The sequence below is a fragment of the Telopea speciosissima genome, chromosome 6 (genome assembly GCF_018873765.1).
Source record: "Telopea speciosissima isolate NSW1024214 ecotype Mountain lineage chromosome 6, Tspe_v1, whole genome shotgun sequence".
In the NCBI taxonomy this organism is placed as follows: domain Eukaryota; kingdom Viridiplantae; phylum Streptophyta; class Magnoliopsida; order Proteales; family Proteaceae; genus Telopea; species Telopea speciosissima.
The window spans coordinates 56,719,453-56,733,834 of record NC_057921.1 but is presented as its reverse complement, the minus strand read 5'-3'; the positions used below and the strand labels follow the sequence as shown (position 1 = coordinate 56,733,834).

The following is a 14,382-nucleotide window of genomic DNA, read 5'->3' as shown; positions in this document are numbered from 1 at the left end:
ACTCCTATACTCGCAAATTTTCCATGTTAAATGTTATGTCTCAGAAAAAAAAATCTCAGATAAAGAAGAGCTTATTGAGGTAAGAACTCAACAAAAATTCACCAATAAAGAAGGAAGGGGGAAAAGGAAATAGAAAAGATACATTCATAATTACCATTTAATAATAGGACAAATTTCTCTAAACTGATCAGAAGGTATGAACAGGTTGCTGGATAAAACTTAGAATGACCTATCAGAAGATATTGACACATATACTACATTTTCAAACATATCTACATAGCCATTGCAACTGCTCAATTACAAGTAAAGCCAGTGTGACAGATACAATATGATACAACACATCATGTCAGCACCAGTCTCTTGAATTGAGGAACAGAAGGAAAGGCACGTGGTTGAAATTAATAGTACAATAATACAGTCCCATCAAGTTTCTATACTATCCCGAGTCTGGTTGGTAATTAGAGCTTCTTCTATAGATGGCTGGTCATAAGCAAGTATCTGATTTGAACTTTCGGGATTAGCATGGTATTGTCCATAAACTGCATAGATAACGACTGAGATGATGATGACAACTACAAATCTCAACCATGCTTCCTGGTGTAGCTGGAAAAGAAAACCAAATATTGTTAATCTATGAATCCCAAATTCCTTTCTTTTTCCTATCAAATTTTATGGACAATCAATCCAATGATAGTTATATATTGATATGTACAAGCACTTTACACTTTAGAAACAAACCTGAGCAAACAAAAAGATGTTGAAGAAGATGCAAGTAACTGGAAAAACAGGAACTACTGGACAAGAAAACCCAGGTGGGTCCACATAAACCTGAACAGAAAAAACATAGAGAAGAGAGTTAAAAGAAAGGAGGTAGAGTGAAATTTGAAATAGTAGGACCTACAACATATACTAGTAGACCAAGGTACTGCATCAGAAAACATGCTGCAAGTCAGCTGCACAAAAATATTATTCCCTCTGATTTACATTCCCTTCCAAACTTGCCTTTTCGATTTATAAAAGCAATAAAAGATCCTCACAACTCATAACAAAATTTAGTCCCATGAGAGGATTACTTCAAGCAGACCAAAATCAGAGAATCGTAAAAAGAGGCACCAGGAATTACACTTCCTGTGTTTCCCATCACTTGATATCCTAATCAAGTCGAGTGTTACATATACAACCAAAAAAAAAAGTCGAGTGTTACATAAAGGTTCGAACAAGACAATTTCACACAAGTGGCTAGATACTGACACCATGACCTCTATCATTTGTTCTTTAATGTAATTTTCCCCTTTCTCTCTGATAAAAAAACTCATTGCTCCTGAAATGTATAAATTGTGGAAATACTTCCACTTCCCAAGATCATTTCCATTACAGAGCCTTGCAACATTCAAAACACTTGCTAATCAAGTGAATGAAATATTGGTACTAACTTCAAGCAAGTTAAGTAGCAATCGGACAAAAATAAACTTGATGAATGATATTTATGCAAAAGAAACATCTTAACATGTAAAGCATACATAATACTCACATGACGATAATGAAGAGGAACAGCAGCAATTACTGCTATCACTGCAGTCACTAGGTACAAGACAAATGAAGCACCAAAACGGAAGCATAGTCCTGCTCCAAAGCCACAGCAGGCAATTGTGAGAAGGCAAAGGACACCTTCCAGCCAGGCTGAAATCCACCTTGTAGAAACTTCACTTTCTGCTGCATCCTTCCAACGAAGAGTTACAACACATGCTGAAACAACAGAATAGCTAGTCTGTAAATAAACCAGGTAGGTGTAAGTGAGGTGGCTTAATTATGAATAGAACAAAATTCAGCTTTGATCAACCATAAAAAATAATTAAAAATAAACATCAGACTGAACAACATCCCAAACATGTTAGACAGAAAGCTAAAACAAGATCATACCAACGAACCGACAGAAAGAATGTGTGAGAGCAGATGCACATCAAATAGCCCTGCCAAGATGCCAGCAATCACCCCAACAAATATTTGAGAAAAAATAGGAGTCCGACGTGTTTGGTGTACTTTTGCGAACACTGAAGGTAGTAAACCATCCCTTCCAAGTCCCAGATAAAACCTAGACTGCTCACAATAGACACCTGATCAGTAACTACGAAGGAATAAATGCTGTGCAAGGGTGGCATGTTACTTAAAATGAAATCTGAAGAGACTCACATGAACATACAAAGAAACCAGAAGCGTTGTGGTAAGCCCAACAATAGCACCGAAGCTGACGAAAATAGAAACGAATTTCAAGCCCTTAAGTTCAAAAGCTTGAGCCAAAGGAGCATCACCACCAAGAACCTTGTATGAAACCATTCCAGTAATCACGAAGCAAACACCAATATATAAGGTTGCACAGATAAGAAAACTCCCAAGAATTGCTATTGGTAAATCCCTCTGAAATTTAAAAAAGAGTAGATGAAAGGAGTTAGAAGAATTGGATTGAAGCATAACTTCAAAAATACATCAAATACGCATTGGTTAGGAATGCCTAGCACCAAAAGGCATCAGGCTATTGTCAAGTTGACATACCTGTGGTCTTTTACATTCTTCAGCTGAACTAGTCACTGCATCATATCCTAAATATGAGAAGAATACTACACTTGCTCCGGTTACTATTGAAGTAAACCCATTTGGAGCAAATGGAGACCAATTTGATACATCAACCTCTAAAGCACCAATAATGATGACAAGGAGAACGATGATTATCTGCAAAAGAAGCAGTGTCATACCAGTATATCAAGACAAAGCCAACTTAGCCTCTATAATGCGCTACTGATTGTGACATGGAAGCTTGAACATTAATAAGGGCCACTGATGCAATCAAAAGCATTATAAAGGTGCAATGATATGGGGAAAATAGGAATATTATAAAGCCTGAGGAGCATCAGTTCTGGATATACTACTTTCAAATTGTTCAAACTGAAAATTTGAAGGTCCAAATATAAACTTTTGTATGTAATCATCTGCAAGATGAATGAATACATACCCACACAGCATTAAATGAATAGTATTATATAAGAAAAATCAACCTGTTTCATACCCACACAGCATTAAATGAATAGTATTATATAAGAAAAATCAATCTGTTCCACTAGAGTAAACAGGGCACCTTTGTTAAAGTCATAAATAAGTTCAAAATAGACAATCCTCCAACACCTCTGCACAGAACTATTGTCAAGAGTGCAACAATAATTGGAGCTAATATATTAATTGATATAACTCCTCCAAAGAACTCTTTGCCTCCTCCATGTCCCATCCAGCTTGGATTATTTTCCTTGAAAAATGGAAATATCTCTAGCATGTTCACCAGATAGCTTGCCAAACTCCTTGCGACGCTTGCTGACCCAATATGGCCATCAAAAATAAGTTGAGTAAAAACAATGAAAGCTGTGAGCTCATTGAATGCTGTATATGAATACATGTATGGCCCCCCAACAACAGCAGGAAACCGAGATGCCAGTTCGGCGAAACCGAAAGCATTTAGTGCATTCACAATTCCAGCAAAAGCATAACTAACTGTGACACCTGCAGTTGAAAAATCAGATAATATACAAGTCATACAATACATTCCTTTCAGTTATATCTAATCAGAAAAATTTTAAGTTTTGAGAAAGAGAAAGTTAAACAGATCAGAATTGTATAGATTATCCTAAACCAGTAAAGCATCAGCGATTCCATTAAGAATTTTTTTTTCCCATTCCCCACTTCCCTAGAATGCTTGAAATAATTAAAGTAATTCTCCATAAGTTTTGTTTTAAAGAAGGATCTAAGTCCAAATAAAAGGACCCAGATTCTTAGGAGCTCTTCTGTTTAAAAACAAACAACCAAAAGGACCGATTCTGAACTTGGAAGATAGTATGCAAAGAAAGAACTCAAGAATCGCCCAGGGAAGAGGGGAGGGGGGAGGGGGAAGAAAAAAGACAATTTTTCTGTTGGTTTTAAAATTTCCAAAGAGGATTTCACAGTTCAAATTATACTTGGGCCAACATCATGAGCGACTGCGCCAGTAATGGCAAAGATTCCTGCACCAATTGTTCCTCCAACACCAAGAAGGATAAGATCAAAAAGATTCAAACGACGAAGAAGGCCTTCGCCTGACACCGTGGATGTATAAGCTTCCGAAGAATAAGGAGTAAGAGTTTTGGCTCTAAGAGCTGAAGAACAGAAACGGGACAGCCACGATGAAGAAGAAGACGAACCCATTAACAATAACGAAGAGAAAACAAAAAAAAATCAAAATTTTGATTCTTTTCTGTTTCTTCCAACTTCCCATTTTTATAAATTCAAAATCTCAGATCAACAAACAGAGAGTGACGTCAAGCGACCGGGAATGTAGACGTTATTCCTTCTGTTCGCTGTCGCGCCATTTTTGGTTTTTTCCCTCAAAATGAATGTTCAGAACGATGTTTAAAGTGGTACAACCTAGCACGGTACTTAGGTGCGCCCTAAGATGAATTTTTATCCGTTACTGTGTGCATCGTGCTACGCAGCAGCGGCCATGTATGTACAGTGACCCACTCCAATTACAGCAGTAGATAAAAGTCCACCTAAAATTCCATTTGTTGGAAGAAGTAATCAATGCAGTCACCACTATGATGCCGTCATTCTGAAAGTGGAAATTTGACGAGGATATTTATTACACCTCTTGGCGTATTTTTCACTTGACAGTTACACCTTATTTTAATTCTTTGTTGTTTTACTTGTAAAAATTATTAAAATAGAAAATTTAATCGGATTTGAAAGTGATTTATCGCTCTATCATTTTTATACATACTTTTCAAGTACACATGTGAAATAATAATATTTATCTCTATCAAAAAATATGTGTAAGTAAGTATCTTTTTTCCATCTCTTGATTCATCATTTGATTTAGTGGATGTAGAGGCTTAGCCAAATAAAAAATTGCTTGTGTAATATAAATGCCCCTTTTTAGAATTGCAAAGTTTCAATGGTTGCGGTTACTCTATTGATTTTAGGATTTTTCTTTTCCAAATGGTTTAAGGTTTGATTTTCAGTTTAAAACACTAAATGATTTGAAGAAGATGAGGGCAATTTAATCACTTTACTCTTTAATTTTGGTGGGTTTTTGTTAGAAGGGCATTTTGGTAATTATATTTTCTGAAACTAATGTTTAACGTCTCAAACTAACGAACTGGACTAAAATGTTACAATGTTTTGAAAGTAAAAAAACACATGTCAATTGTAAAATTATAAGGGTGCATTTGAATAAATGGATATTTTGACAGGAGCATTTGACAAAAACCTGAACTACTATGTCAATTTAAACCACAATCTTTATTTCAAAAAACAAAAAACTTAAAAAAGGAATCCTTCTCAGGTAGAAAATTGTATCATGGTTCATGAGCCCATGATACTCTGGTGGATGAAAACTATTTCTCCCCATTTATGAAAAGCAAATGGTTTCTTGCAACAGCCAACATAAGAAGGCCTTTTATGTGTTTTTCATTTTTACTGTGTCATATAAAGGAATATGAGAAAATTCTATCTATTGAATAAGAGATTTTTTTATTGACCACCTTAAGGTGTCAAATGCTTTATAATTTTATTTTTTCACCTTTGTAAATAGTCTACACATTTTTTCTTTTCAATATGTTTTCAAATTATTTTGAAAACCATTATTTATCCTTCTGAATAATTTTTTTTTAAATAATACAAAGGGCACTCAAAAGAAAGTGTTAAGTATTAAATACACCAATAGAGGTAAGGGTGTTAAACGTTCCGATTTCGGTTAAATGGTTCAGTTCGGTTCGATTTTGGCTGCTTGAGGGTAAAAATCGTAACTGACTTAAATGGTCTCATAATCAAAACCAGGACCGTTTGATAAACGATTTCGGTTAAATGGTTTTATACGATTTTACACGGTTTCTGTTAGACGGTTACTAAATGGTTTCATAAACCATTTACCAAATCTAATTTACATTGGTTACCTACTGTATTTTTTAATAGAAAATAATAAAAAAATATATTTTCTTTTAATCTTTCCAATCAGAAATTCCACCTAATGCATCTCTTTTAATCTCCCTATTTCCTGATAGCTTCTTTAAAATCCACAACTCTCCTAGAACTTGTAGTATTTATACATTAGAACACCTGAGATAAAATTATGGTTTTAATTTCTAGATGGAAAAAAACAAATTGAATCTTAAAACTTAGTTTAGAGATTTAACTAAGATAACAGCAGAAAACGAAGTTGTTTGAAAGAACATCCACTAGGTCTCTACACATTGGGGGCAAGAAGAAGATAAAAATTAAGAATTGTTGGATCCCAATTGATATCGACAGCTGCAGCTTCTATGGCGCCTTTCGCATCTCTACCGATGACAGAATCAAACGTAAAGACCACACCAACATTCACAATTGGGGGCCTTTGGTAGTCCACATAATCATAAGACACTTATAAAAATTAAGAATGAAATAGGAACAATGGAAGCCATAGTTAGTGCTTCAAAATACGGAGACCCATAAGCACATAATAGTATGAATCAACAGCTCCCCTAAAACTGAGGTTTTTAAATGGTTAGACAGTTTGGTTTTAATAGGTTTTAATTGGATTACACGGTTTGAAATTTTTGGATTAATTGATCTAAATCAAATCGAATCGATTAAATAAACGATATCATTTCTAAAATCATAATCGAACCATTTCCCAAAATGGTCTACCGATTTTGATTTAAACGGTTCAATTCAATTTCAGTAAACAGTTTTGATTTGGCTTTGTTACCCTTAAATAGAGGTATCATTTATACAATCTCATTTGGTTGGAATAAGACTAACATGTTGCTTTTGTTGTATGAAATATCAATCCATCTGTTTTCAACTATTTTTTTAAAGAAAAAATAATATATACGCAACCCCAAATTTATACGCCCTCTCACGTATTCTTTTTCGTTTCCTATCTCTCATGTCCCATCATTATGATGTAGATCCTTGTGGAGTACACTCCAACATCCACTGAAACAGATGTTTCCGTCTCTAGCACTTTCAATTTCCCTCCTCTTTTTCTCAACTTGTCTCTTTTTCATTTTAAGATTTCCACTTCCACATCTTTAATTTACAACATGCCAAACTACAATTGTTTTTTCCTAAGAGAAATTGCATAATTTACGAGGCTCCCGCCACTGCAGGTTTAGGGAGAATCATAATGCACGTAGTCTTACCCCTGTTTTTACAAAAAAAAAACTATTTCTATACTAGATCCCATGACCCCTTGATCACAATGGAGCAAACTTTTCCACCTTCTTCCTAACAGACATTGCACCTATATCAATTTCCTCGCGCATGTACAATAACAACTCAGCCTTATCCCAACTTAATGTGGTTGGGTACATAACTACATCCTTCCTTGCCCTCCAATCAGATTTATTTGAAGTCATACTTGATACAAGGCCTAAACTATGCATGTCTTTGCTCACTACTTCTCGGTCATTTTAGGCCTACCCCTAAAAGTAAAGGTCTAAGTCTCTTGGCTAAAAGTTTATAAATAATTTTATATACAACATTACACTGACTGATTGGGCAAAAAAGATCCACTTTATTAGCAGCTAACTGTTTCAGGACAAAAGTATGTAATGTGTTATTAATCTCAACAGAAAAAAAACACTTGGTGAAAAAATCAAAGAGAAGATTAAAAAGATCACGATGGACAATGTCCCAACAATGTTGAAAGAGAAAGACCTAAAACCCATCAGGCCAGGGGCTTTACAGAGACTCATACTAAAACACTACATCTTTGATTTCCTCAAGGGATGGAATTTGAATGAGTGCATCATTCTCTACAGAGGAAAGAACATTAACAAAGAGATCCTCCAAATAGGTGGGATCTAGAGGATTGAGATGGTGAAAAGCTGATGAGAATGGTCAGAGAAGATCCTACCAATCTCAGAGGGATTAGAAACTAAGACACCGGAGTCGGTACAAATTGAGAGAATTTGATTACATAATTATCCCTAGACTTCTGCATCTAGAAAATTTCCTCTGGTTTCAATAAATAGTTGAGCTGAAGTTCGAATGCGGATATGAGCTCAAGATTGGAGGGAGGAGGGTCAGAGTATTGAGAAAGTTGTGATTGAACAAAGAAAGACTCCTTAAGAGAAGGAATAATACCAAAACCCTCTTTATTCCTATTGCAAATTGAAACTCTAACACCATCAAAAGGAGAGAGATGGGCTCGCAAGATGATCATTTAGAGGTGCTTATGGCTTCATTCAAGCAAATTGCAAATATTGCAAGTAGTAAAAACATATGAAATGTCTTCCAAACTAGAACAACAGCACAGGAAATAGGGTATTAGAACTGAGAAACAGAAAGAATTATAACCTGTTATGACTGAATTTCAGAACCAGAAAACCCTATTAATAAAAGTGGAATTCAAAGAAGAATGAAGAAGAGAGATTGCAGAGAATGTAATTTGGTGTGGTGATGCAGTTGCTTTCCATATACTTGAAGAGAAGTCTGATGGATGGGGATGCAATTGCGTTTCCACCGCAACTGCAACTCCCTTCCAAACCAGGATCCAGTCTTCGGTTAAGGCAATGACGCTGGAGGGGATATTGCAGGAAGAGGGAGGGGTTGGGGCAGGGGAGAGAAACCGGCAGGGAGAGAGAAAAGAGGGAGGAAGGAGATGAGCTGGTGGGTTGCAGGACGAGAGAGAGAGACAGGAGTGGTGGTGGAGAAAATGGTATTGCACCAACTTACGAATTTAATGGCTGAGAAACAGCAAGGGGATCCAATGATCAATAAAACACAAGCATGTAATATTCTATTATAGTATTATACAGCACTAGTGTATAGATCTCCCTCCCATAAATTTTCAAATACTTCATATGCCTAGACTTACAAAATACGCAACAAAAGTTACAAAGCAATTAGCTCCACACCTCCACCTCTAAGTTGTAGGCTCTTGAACAAAGTAACTACTTGAACTGAATTTCGTTTCGATGCCAGCTACATGCAAATGCTAGAAGAGGTTAAACACCTTCAGGGTCACCAGTGCGTGTTGGCTCAAATAGATGTAAACCTTTTTTCCAATTAAAGACTTTTCACCTCCCTTGACACTTATATATTTGGAAAAATAGAAGAGAGAAATCTTGATCCAGCAAAGCTTACAATTAATCTCTTTCACAAGTCAATATGTGAAGCATGATGGACGCAAATAAACCACTGACCATCAATCTTCTCAAATACATTTGTCACAAACTGTTTCCCCCAACTGCTGCCTTTGGTCTTGACCACTTCAATGCATGTCACATACCCAACATCGCCTCTGACATGAACTTGAGCATCTTTTACCTCAATCTCAAATGGGAATTCGTAGTCTGCCCACACAAACTCCCAGCTTCCCATGACGAGATCATAACCAGATATCCCACCGACACCAGGATGCACAACACACACATGATCCCCTTTTGCCCACAGGGCTTGCATGGCAGCCATATCCCCTTTCCTGAATGAATTGTAGAACCGATTATTTGCTGCTAGAACAGAAGCCTTGCTGTCCTCATGAAGAAGCCGGAGGCTATCCCTGATTTTTGCTGCTCGAGCATAGTTTTCTTCCTCAATGGCTATCTGAAGGTCCCGTTCTAATGTTTGCTCATCCAAGACAATGCTCTCACCGCTCCAAGCCCCCTCTGAATTTTCACCTTTAACATGGCAACGTCTCCAAGAAAGCAGGTGATGTGGTACTGTACCAAGTGACAACATAACTAGAAGTCGGAACCACTTTCAGCTTTTGAATATAAGAACTGATTTATTGGATACCAATTAAAGAGAAAACATGCACTTGAAGGAAGCTCAGAACAGATTCAACAGTTGCATATTATCTAGTTCATAACTTAAATATTCTATTCCTCCACTGATCTTGTGGTTTGTGGGGAAAAACAAAAAACCCCATAACATAAAAATAAGAGCAAGAGGTCGCTGTCTGGTCGTGTCCTGCACTGGCGTGGAGGCCAATGAGAGCAATCCCAGGAGCATATACATCGATGGGACTTTTTATTTCACAGAGGGTGGGAGACTGGGAGGTAATTTCAGCACTTGTGTATCTGGGCGCAGGGGCTACGTGACCAAGCAGCATTCTTTTTTCCCAAAAATAAAATATCCAATTTCTATTTTACCGGATAAATTGTTTATATTCCATCCAGAACTGGTAAAACCAACATTTAACAGAAACAACAAATACGGTTCAAACCCTGTTCAAACAATCACTATCTAGTGCAATCTTAAAACTTGTAAAGAATGACAATGACAATCCAATTCACGCTCATCATATCAATTCAATTTAAAAAAAAAAAAAACAATTCAGGCTAATAATAAGAACCACATGGATGTACCTCAACTCTTCAATTGCATTGATTCATGACGAAAACAATATAGGATGATCACTTGTGCCATTTGATATTTGGGAACATGATGTAAATGTTGGCTCATGTGGCCCAAACTGTCACCTCAGCTGTCTCTATTAAAGCCGTTGTTGTTTTGAGTGGTTAAAGGTTCAATGGTTACATGGGATAAGTCGCATTTTTTTAAGAGGTTGCATCACCCCCACTTTCCTTGATTGGAGGAGTGGATTGAGATGATAGTTACACACAACAGTCCTGGTTTTGCAATTGAGTTTCAGATTATCCATCAGTCTCTACATCTGAAAAGTTTGAAAAAACTAGAAAACCAACAGTTGACTTAAGAGATAAGTCACTTTAGGAGAGACCCTTAAGAGGTTTTATGCAACCAAACTACTAGTAGATAGGAATCAGCAAGTTGGACAGTGATGGCGGGGATGATTGGTCCAACTGGAAGGAAGTACAATTTATTATTCTAATTCTAGGTTTATTTTTGTAAACCAATATGATAATGGATAATTCCTTGAACCCCAACAGTACACATTGGTGGTAGTACATGTCCCCTTACACACACTCTCCTCCTTGACACTCTCTCCTCCCTGGCCATGTGGGCCCCCCTTGATTACGAATTGTGAGGCACTTCCTCCGGTGCACCCATTGGCTTGGCGTTGGAGATGTCAATACACGCGGATGGTGCGTAGGTCTCCCCCTGTTGATATTTATACTTTTCTCAATAATTAGGTCTTTGATAGTTTGATATGATGATTATTTTTCCCCCCCAAGAAAATAACTCCTGACGATTGAACAAATAGAAACAATGCTTCTCAACAGTGCAACAAACCTACTTCATTCTCATAGGGATAACATAATATTCAGATCTATCATGGGGCATGGGGTGCTTCTTGGTATGCTTCCAGCGAAGATCAGTTGTTGCTTATCTTCCTTCATCTACGTATAATCTGATTCTGATTTTTTTTTATTTAAAAAAAAAAGGGGATGTATACTCTTGGTAGGAAGCAAATAAGTCATATTTAATAGGACTGAATGATAAATCAAGTGATCTCTCATAAAATTACCAAGCGTTCAACTCAAAAAACAGAAGAAATGGGCAAAAAACCATCAACAAGTTTAAAAAGGATAACTCAGAAAGCCAGAAATTGGTTAGCTGAAGATCACATGGAGCTGTCAGATAAAACAAGAGGAATTCATAAAAGGAAATAGCTATATATCTTATGTCATGTTTACTGAAAATTTGGACAAGGATAAGTTAAAGACACAGGGAAAGAACACTTACTATTTGGAGAAGGATAAGTCAAAGAGACAGGGAAATGGCACTTACTTACTTGGACCATGGGTTTTACCCATAAACTAAGACGATGATGACCTCGCAAGCACCAGATCCCTTCTCCACTCCCACGAGAAATTGCTAGAACTGTATTGCTGTGCTTTGTGAGAAATGGAGAATGATAACAGGGCAGCCAAAGATTATTTGCAGATGAGCACGGCATGGTGTTGAGCTCCCAATGATCACAAAGGCATACCTAGAACAGAGCATTTTTTAAATGTCAAAAAACAATAGAATATAAAACGAAACACCACAATTTTCCAAAAAGCATACAAATTTTGAATGTTTAGGCAAATAGCATAGAGGCAGAGAGTGATTAGATCTCCATTGTCAAACACCCAATACTCCAAGAAACCATTTTCTATCAAACAAGATTAAAGCATCACCAATCATTCAATCAGTCAAGTAGTCCGTTATACATTATCCACCACCAATAAACAGATATCTGGAAGCTTGAAATCAGGATAATGGAATATCATAGACAGTCACATGACACTTCTAATCTTATATCCTGTTTTGTTGGACCGATATTATGGAATTAGTAAAGAAAGTTTAATATTAAATAGTGACCAGAATAACTACGAGATCAGTACGGCTAAGATTAACGCATGGGGATAATCTACAAGCATATACAGATGAAGAACAACTCACAATACTGACACTTCACTTCCTTAAAGAGAGAGGAATGAGACACTGAGCCCTAATTTCAAAACACAAAAACCAACCATTAGAGACAACCAATAAAAACTCATACTCGACACTCTAAAGGGCAGCCATTACGACTCCAAACTAAGAACAAAACCGCGCAATCCGTCAACTACCTACGCAATTCAGGCATGAATGAAACTGATGAAAGGGAAGAAAAAGAAAACGAATTTATGTACAAGTACAATTCAGTGATTATTGAAACAAAATGTTGGAAGAAAAGAGGAAGAAGAATAAGAAAAGAAAAATGTTATCGATGATGAAAGAAAAAGAGAAGTATAGGAGTAGGAACCTTCTCTCTCTCCGTTTCTCCGTTCTCCGAAGAACAAAACTATGGCGTGCTACAATTGCTCTAACCAGACAAGACCACCTATTGGGTTGATCGAACGGAACATAGATTAGGGTTTTGATTCGGAAGCTCTGAGCTGCAGATGGTTTTTGAGCTGTTGGTGATAACGACTTCTTTGAGCGCTCTAATTCTTACTGTTAATTTTATGGTAAATGAGTAAATCTGTCGTAAATATCTGAGGCAATTGAAAGGAACAAAATTTTGGGGGAGGGTCGGTTCGGTCTGGTTTTGATAGAGTTAAATAGGTTTTGGGCTGATAATGAGCCAAACCAAAATTAAACTGGAGTCCAATTTCGGTTTCACTTCGGTTCGATCTGAGTTGAAAATAATGATTTTTTATCGATTTTTGGGTTTAGTTCAATTTCTGATTTCGATCAATCAGTTTCGTGTTTTGTCGGTTTTGATTTGGACTAAATTGGTTGTTTCAGTCTATCAGATGGTTCGGGCGAAGAATACTCACAAAATCGGTTGAATCATATAAACATTTCCGTTGATAACGATTTATGATTTCGACCAATTCCATCATTCTAAGGATCAACATAAAAAAGGGTGGGTCAAACAGAATGTACTGACTACTGATTCAACCTCATATTCAGAATTTAAAATCATTGTATCAACACCACCTAGCAATTGGCATATGTGTTTAGCATAGAAAAAAGGGAGAATGTTCTCTGTGCCGCAGCGCAGACTGTGTCCAGGCACATGGGCCTGCCACTCAGGGGGGGCAGGGTGGTCATTGTGCCCACCCCCATGTGCCTGGGCGCAGCCTGCGCTACAACACAGAGAACAACGCCCATACTAAACTCATAATAATACTATTGTAAGACATTTTGTGTGTGTGTGTGTGTGTTAGGCCCCACACCACTAGCCAGACAAGGATCCACTAAGGGACAAAAACAGACCCACAAGGATCAATCTGTTTTGTTTTTTGTCGGTTTTGATTTGGACTAAGTTGGTTGTTTCAGTCTATCAAATGGTTTGGGCGAAGAATACTCACAAAATCGGTTGAATCATATAAACATTTCCATTGATAACGATTTATGATTTCGACCAATTCCATCATTCTAAGGATCAACATAAAAAAGGGTGGGCCAAACAGAATGTACTGACTACCGATTCAACCTCAGATTCAAAATTTAAAATCATTGTATCAACACCACCTAGCAATTGGCATATGTGTTTAGTATAGAAAAAAAAGGAGAATGTTCTCTGTGCCGCAGTGCAGACTATGTCCAGGCACATGGGCCTGCCACTCAGGGGGCAGGGTGGTCATTGCACCCACCCCATGTGCCTGGGCGCAGCCTGCACTACGGCACAGAGAACAACGCCCATACTAAACTCATAATAATACTGTTGTAAGACATTTTGTGTGTGTGTGTGTGTGTGTGTTAGGCCCCACACCATTAGCTAGACAAGGATCCACTAAGGGACAAAAAAGGACCCACAAGGGGTCACCAAGGAGGCTTTGGGCCACAATTTTTACTACACTACTGCATTATTGCTATTATTTTTAAACTATGTGTTATACCTAAATTTAACCACCCAATAGGATCGAGCCAGGCTGACAAGATAAGGCAACCCGAGGTCCAATGGACCACTACCACGAT

General features: G+C 37.2%; 2 protein-coding genes across 3 annotated transcripts; both read right to left on the bottom strand.

Moving 5' to 3' along the window:
- Positions 1-326: 326 nt before the first annotated feature.
- On the bottom strand, positions 327-4,245 carry LOC122664655 (cationic amino acid transporter 9, chloroplastic-like). Its single transcript, XM_043860574.1, has 8 exons — positions 3,999-4,245; positions 3,131-3,546; positions 2,551-2,727; positions 2,191-2,415; positions 1,921-2,097; positions 1,532-1,768; positions 739-828; positions 327-603 (listed from the first exon to the last, which is right to left on the bottom strand). Exons 1-8 carry the CDS (start codon positions 4,222-4,224, stop codon positions 424-426), a joined length of 1,728 nt encoding a protein of 575 aa, XP_043716509.1. The 5' UTR covers positions 4,225-4,245; the 3' UTR covers positions 327-423.
- A 4,633-nt stretch (positions 4,246-8,878) lies between these two features.
- LOC122664658 lies at positions 8,879-12,906 on the bottom strand. 2 transcript variants are annotated; one of them, XM_043860580.1, is made up of 3 exons: positions 12,719-12,906; positions 11,716-11,917; positions 8,879-9,722 (listed from the first exon to the last, which is right to left on the bottom strand). In XM_043860580.1, the coding sequence occupies exons 2-3, from the start codon at positions 11,882-11,884 to the stop codon at positions 9,160-9,162; spliced, it is 732 nt and encodes a 243-aa protein (XP_043716515.1). In that variant the 5' UTR covers positions 11,885-11,917; positions 12,719-12,906; the 3' UTR covers positions 8,879-9,159. The 2 variants fall into 2 exon arrangements, with proteins under 2 accessions (XP_043716515.1, XP_043716516.1); XM_043860581.1 differs by lacking the exon at positions 12,719-12,906 and having other exon boundaries at positions 11,720-11,882.
- Between the last annotated feature and the right edge of the window lie 1,476 nt (positions 12,907-14,382).

What these genes read in the sequence shown, in the direction of transcription:
- LOC122664655 (XM_043860574.1), bottom strand. Translation starts at nt 4,224, where the DNA reads ATGGGTTCGTCTTCTTCTTCATCGTGGCTGTCCCGTTTCTGTTCTTCA. An exon ending in AAGAATGTAAAAGACCACAG is followed by an intron (nt 2,416 to 2,550) that starts GTATGTCAACTT and finishes TTTAAATTTCAG; the next exon opens with AGGGATTTACCAATAGCAAT. An exon ending in ACATCTTTTTGTTTGCTCAG is followed by an intron (nt 604 to 738) that starts GTTTGTTTCTAA and finishes TTTCTTTTCCAG; the next exon opens with CTACACCAGGAAGCATGGTT.
- LOC122664658 (XM_043860580.1), bottom strand. Translation starts at nt 11,884, where the DNA reads ATGCCGTGCTCATCTGCAAATAATCTTTGGCTGCCCTGTTATCATTCT. An exon ending in AAAACCCATGGTCCAAGTAA is followed by an intron (nt 9,723 to 11,715) that starts GTAAGTGCCATT and finishes CACTTGGTACAG; the next exon opens with TACCACATCACCTGCTTTCT.